Source organism: Sinocyclocheilus grahami, unplaced genomic scaffold (assembly GCF_001515645.1).
Source record: "Sinocyclocheilus grahami isolate Dianchi unplaced genomic scaffold, SAMN03320097.WGS_v1.1 scaffold5.1, whole genome shotgun sequence".
Taxonomy (NCBI): domain Eukaryota; kingdom Metazoa; phylum Chordata; class Actinopteri; order Cypriniformes; family Cyprinidae; genus Sinocyclocheilus; species Sinocyclocheilus grahami.
Genome location: NW_015505184.1, coordinates 6,084,196 through 6,090,816, shown reverse-complemented (window position 1 = coordinate 6,090,816; position 6,621 = coordinate 6,084,196). Strand labels below are relative to the sequence as shown.

General features: G+C 38.7%; 1 protein-coding gene across 4 annotated transcripts in view; it reads right to left on the bottom strand.

The window, feature by feature from the left end:
* Positions 1-6,621, bottom strand: part of LOC107585408 (vasoactive intestinal polypeptide receptor-like) — a 37,123-nt gene that overhangs the window by 7,212 nt on the left and 23,290 nt on the right. For all 4 annotated transcript variants that reach the window (XM_016272426.1, XM_016272434.1, XM_016272443.1 and 1 more), the window contains exons 4-6: positions 4,109-4,215; positions 3,022-3,119; positions 2,028-2,160 (exon numbers count right to left, since the gene is read on the bottom strand). In XM_016272426.1, the coding sequence (XP_016127912.1) occupies positions 2,028-2,160; positions 3,022-3,119; positions 4,109-4,215 (338 nt within the window). The remainder of the gene's footprint in view (positions 1-2,027; positions 2,161-3,021; positions 3,120-4,108; positions 4,216-6,621) is intronic.

The following is a 6,621-nucleotide window of genomic DNA, read 5'->3' as shown; positions in this document are numbered from 1 at the left end:
TGAACGCAACGCGTTTAAGTATTTTCCTCTCATATAAAGAACGCGCTTAATGCACCGAGATAGTGATATTTAAAGACCACATTCTGTACACACATCTTACTAATAAAGCATAATATGTGTGGGAAAACAGATGAGCCCAAAATATGAACTTTAGAAATCGCTCTCAATCCAGAAGCGCTTTCTAGATTACAGTTTTCTAAAGAGAGGAAAACGCTTTACATTTAAACATGTCGCGTTAATATTCTGGCTCATCTGCATGTCTTTTAGCATCACTGTCTTAAGCACATTAAACCAGCATTTGAAAATACTACAAAACTTTCCCCAAGCTCCTAGGGATTTGATTTTGCTTGTCATTTGTTGAAATAAATATAAAAAGTACAGTGAGTTCGTGACTGTTCGCTGAATGTGACCCACAATCTGTGATTCTCCTCCGTGGCCATGGAAAAATTTATATTTATAATGACAACAATTATACTTTGTCATTTAAAAGTTTCCAACAAAGAAATGGATCGACTTCTGTCAGCTTGTTGAACACAAACTTTTATTTGGATAATGTACCATATGATGGCTGAAGCAGCAGCGAGGGTCCAGCGGGCGACACTGTTTTCATGCTAATCGGGTAAACACTGTAAACCAAATTCTACAAAACCTAAAAGAGAAATGCAGTGCATACCATGCAGTGCGATAAAATAGCCTCTCTTCCCTGCAAACGATACAATGAAGAATGAATGGTTGTTTAACTTAAAGGCAAAAACAAAACAAAAGAGAAGCATTTATCCTTATAGAGAATGAGAAGTAACCATGGGAACGGATAGCGTATCCTGCTAATATGGCGGCGCCTTCCCGAAATGCAATGCGGAGTGAAAAGATCGTGACGTAACTCCTCATTCTCTATAGGTAAGGTTAAGTAAGTAGACATCAAATAATTGGTATAAATGTACAGTCAGCCAGTCATTATCACAATTATACCTAGGGCTGTCGCGATAACCGCAATATCGCAATACCGCACTATTGAAGAGCAAACCGCAGAGGAATGCAAGAACCGCAGCAACCGCGATTTTTGCTTGTTTTCTTTTTTCGTAAGGTAATACACTTCTCGTTTTACACTTCATGCATGTGGACTGAATATTAAACAAGTTAGTAATGATAACATAATGTCTACGTAGCATGCTGAAATCAGAGACTTCGTAGATTTGCACTTAACAAGCCTAAACAGACAGTGAATGAGAGAGAGATCGACTGAGCGAGTGCGATTACTTGCATCTGTCCTCCAGGCCGAGTCATATATATTTGTGAAAATATGTTGTCATGTCCAAGGAAAGCAAAATCTCTGTCTTAGCACCGACGCATAGCTGGTCAGCTGAGCCTTCTAAAGTGGCGCTCAAAGTTAAAATGATTTCAACAGCGCGTTTCATTATGTCTCTCTTTGAATGAATGAATCAGCATTTTTGAACGTGTAGTTGAATTAACTGTTTAAAGACTCACTCAAAGACAGTCCCTTTCCATCACCTTGTGGCGCAAAAATCTAACTGCACTGACTGACAGCCCGTCTAGAACACGTGCAGGTGGAAATATCAACAGAAAGTCTCTTGTCCAGTCAGATTAAAAGATCAGATCAGAACTAACTGCTATACATATAGGCTAACGATAGCCTAACGATCTTATTGTCAGGTTCATGTTCTGTTATGTGGACCGTTATTTTGTCATTCTCTTCGGTTTACTTCCCTTCCTGTTTCAATGCTATTTGGTTTCGGTTTCATTGGTTTCTGAATATGACGTTGTTAGTTATATCGTAACACATAAACACACAGATTATATATACAGTGGGGAAAAAAAGTATTATATATATATATATATATATATATATATATATATATATCTGTGAGTGTGTGTATGGCGATAATACCGCATACCGCGATATTGAGCCACTCAAAATTACCGCAAGGGAAATTCCCTCACCGCGACAGCCCTAATTATACCCACTGACTGTACATTATCCTTACTTAATTGCAGGCTGTAGCACTCACAGATCCATAGTAGCAGTCATCAGGTTCCTCCACCTCATACAGGACTACATCCTTCATAATTACAGCCACAGCCTTCAGTATAAAGGACATGAACAGGTGAATATGGATGTAGTTCCTTGTGCAGTGGAGTTTTCTTAGCAGCAAAGATAAAAAGAGACACAATAAGTTGTTTTATCATAATAAATGATACGCAAAAATGCAATAAACCACGTGCTGCATAATAGGCTCTGCATATACTGTATATCGACAATGCATTATAATCACATGCGCACGACAAGGCAATTCATTACATTTCTATACATATTGCTATCTACACTCAAGAGAGTGTGCATACAGTGTTGTTCATTCATATATGCTGTTCATGTTGAGATGAGAGCCACTCTTTGGCTTGTCTTCTGTGCTTGTCTTCTATACCCTTCAAAGAGGCATAGGAAACTCATATGCTGTGTGTGATATATAAAGACTCTCAAGATCAGTGTTTCTGTTTAACTAAGTGTGATGCAAGCCAAAAGAGGAAGCTTTTCAATACACTTGAGATGTGGCTTGACCTCTGAGGTCACTGAGGGGAACATCCACTGTGGGTAATTTACTGCTGAGAAGCTTGTGCACGGCAAAGCTGCATGTTAGAGGTTACAAACTACTAAGCCATTTTGTTTGAGAGGTTGTGCAATAACGGATTCTGTGTATAACCCTATCAAACGCTTGAATCTGTGCTCTTTCGCAATGCACATTGTTAAATGTGATATAAAATGGGCCATTTTGAACAAGGTCATCTGGCTTGACACCAGTATGATTTAGCAGAACATTGATTCGCTGCTAGATCACAGCTGAATCAATCACATAAAATGTGGGCATTCACTGAGGACAACAAAACTATCAAACAGGAGTTATTTGGGAGTTTCTTCTATGTGAGAAAAGCAAAAGCTATAAAGAGCCAAGGTCCTGTCCTATAACACAAGTCAATGGTATGTTTTGAGTTGTATGGAGGACTTACCTGAAAAAGCACAGAATGATGATGGCAATGATGAGGGATATAAGAGACACAGTGTGACCAATAGTGTATCCAATTCTCACAGAGCCCAGGAATTCACCCTACAAGGAAAGAAAGAGTGAATGACTGACTAATGACTAAACTCACTAATGATGATTATGTAGAACTGGAATCAGAAAGACAAACGTCTGGATTTGTTTTGAATATTTTAATTACGCTTACTTTGATTAGATTTACAATACACCAGTAGGTGGTGGCAAGAGACTCTCTTTATTGATTTATTCAAACCGATTCGATAAAAACACGGATTCATTCAGAAACTAAACAAGTGACGCAACTGATACTGGTAGGTCATGTTATAATGACAACATGACAAATGTAGTGTGTTTACATTATTAGTAGTACGTCTGGATACTGCACACATATAGAACATACTTTTTTAAACAGTGGCCAAGTAACTAATTATTCAAAAGAAAGACCTTCTCAGAAAGTGTGCAATTTCGGATGCAGCCACTGTCTTTATGAGTGAGTCATTGAATCATTTACTCAACCGATTAGAGCAGCTTCTGCTTTGTAACAGATTTGTAATATTACGATAATATTAACTTTATATTGTGTCTAAATTGTGAGTAACTCAATTTTACATTTTAGTCTGAAAATATCCGTAAGGCTGTTATTACGGAAGAACAACAGTATGCTGTTACCATAATAGTGCTGATGGGAGTAGAAAGTGTAAATGAAAGAACATAGATGCAGCCAGATAATCATTCTATAATGACTAATGCAGTCTACCAAAAGCAGTGCAAATTAGCAACTATCACAGCTAAGTCAAGAGCAGAATGAGTTAATACATGGCGACCAGTAAACTGACAAGCGCACACCGTAATAAATCAGGCTGAATAATTTATTAATACTCTCCTCCCGTAAATTTTGCATCTGAAATAGAAACTCCTACAAATGCACATTCATTAAGGTCGGCCACAAAAACAACTGTCTATCCCATTTTATTGCTAATTTTTTACTGTCTTTGGTAAATTCTGACAGTAGTTATTAAATGCCAAAAGAGATTTTGTGAAAAACACAAAAATACCATATTTCCATCCTCTGTGATATTGGGGTCATAGCCACAGTTATATGCAATGACAACTGGGTTTATTTCTGTCCAGCCATTGGCAGTACAGCTCTTCGATATGTTTCCTGCAAAGGGCAAAAGGACAATGAATACGTAGGTCAAAACATAGAGAAATGAAGAGTGTTAAACCACAGCCTCATTCCTCCAATAATCACTGCTACTCAGGCACACTTAAAACACACAGCCAAAGAGGAGGCTGGCGATTACTGCAAAACAAGTAAAGGAAATAAGCACTTCATGGATCTCAAGCGGCCAATAAATTAATCAACAGGAAATTACTTATATCTACATTCACTGGAAAACATGGAACGTCTTAGTCTCAGGGCCGCTGCTGGCCAAATGGGTGCCCTAAGCAGAATTGTAATGTTGTGCCCCTCCCCCAAATATTATGGAAATAAAAAAAACACCTACTACAGGGGTCAAAATAGAACTTTAATAAAACATAAAAGTAAATAAATAAATAAATTCTAATTAAATTGTATTATTTACAAATTACAATTGTAGCTCTACAGCAATAAAAAATTAAAAATTTTTAAAAGATTAAATATGATCAAAATAAACAATAATAAATTGAATCAAAAATCAATGGCAGCGGCTATTTACACTAAGTGAAAATAGCAGTAATTTCTTAGCAATATGGTATTTACTAGGGCTTATATCCCAAGAATCAATTAGTCTAGCCTGTTTTCAGTTAATGGATGGAACATTGAAGTGTACTTCCCATCCAATATATCGCAATAAGCATTGTGCTTTGGTACTTTTAATATGAAACAAAGTCTCAGATTTTAAATTCTTTTCATTGTATTGCAGTATTCAAACAACGAATGCCATTTTGGAAAGAAATAGTATAACTTTACAATCCGTATCCTGTCTCATGTAACAGCTCAATCTGTGTTTCAGCCACGCAAAGACATCAATATAATGGCTTGTAAACAAACAATGTAACGTCACATTTACCTCAGAAAAACATATTTGGTGACCATAAACTCATTAGTCAGATAGAAAAATAAACTGTATAGAGGGGCATTTTGCTAAATACAGTGGGTACGGAAAGTAATCAGACCCCCTTAAATTTTTCACTCTTTGTTCTATTGCAGCCATTTGCTAAAATCATTTAAGTACATTTTTTTCCCTCATTAATGTACACACAGCACCCCATTTTGACAGAAAAACACAGAATTGTTGACATTTTTGCAGATTTATTAAAAAAGAAAAACTGAAATATCACATGGTCCTAAGTATTCAGACCCTTTGCTCAGTATTTAGTAGAAGCACCCTTGTGATCTAATACAGCCATGAGTCTTTTTGGGAAAGATGCAACAAGTTTTTCACACCTGGATTTGGGGATCCTCTGCCATTCCTCCTTGCAGATCCTCTCCAGTTCTGTCAGGTTGGATGGTAAACGTTAGTGGACAGCCATTTTTAGGTCTCTCAAGAGATGCTCAATTGGGTTTAAGTCAGGGCTCCGGCTGGGCCATTCAAGAACAGTCACAGAGTTGTTGTGAAGCCACTCCTTCGTTATTTTAGCTGTGTGCTTAGGGTAATTGTCTTGTTGGAAGGTAAACCTTCAGCCCAATCTGAGGTCCTGAGCACTCTGGAGAAAGTTTTCGTCCAGGATATCCCTGTACTTGGCCGCATTCATCTTTCCCTCGATTGCAACCAGTCGTCCTGTCCCTGCAGCTGAAAAACACCCCCACAGCATGATGCTGCCACCACCATGCTTCACTGTTGGGACTGTACTGGACAGGTGATGAGCAGTGCCTGGTTTTCTCCACACATACCGCTTAGAATTAAGGCCAAAAAGTTATATCTTGGTCTCATCAGACCAGAGAATCTTATTCAGGTGTTTTTTAGCAAACTCCACGCGGGCTTTCATGTGTCTTGCACTGAGGAGAGACTTCCGTCGGGCCACTCTGCCATAAAGCCCCGACTGGTGGAGGGCTGCAGTGATGGTTGACTTTCTACAACTTTCTCCCATCTCCCGACTGCATCTCTGGAGCTCAGCCACAGTGATCTTTGGGTTCTTCTTTACCTCTCTCACCAAGGCTCTTCCCCCCCGATAGCTCAGTTTGGCCGGACGGCCAGCTCTAGGAAGGGTTCTGATCGTCCCAAACGTCTTCCATTTAAGGAATGGAGGCCACTGTGCTCTTGGGAACCTTAAGTGCAGCAGAAATTTGTTTGTAACCTTGGCCAGACCTGTGCCTTGCCACAATTCTGTCTCTGAGCTCTTCAGGCAGTTCCTTTGACCTCATAATTCTCATTTGCTCTGACATGCACTGTGAGCAGTAAGGTCTTATATAGACAGGTGTGTGGCTTTCCTAATCAAGTCCAATCAGTATAATCAAACACAGCTAGACTCAAATGAAGGTGTAGAACCATCTCAAGGATGAGCAGAAGAAATGGACAGCACCTGAGTTAAATATACGAGTGTCACAGCAAAGGGTCTGAATAATTAGGACCATGTGATATTT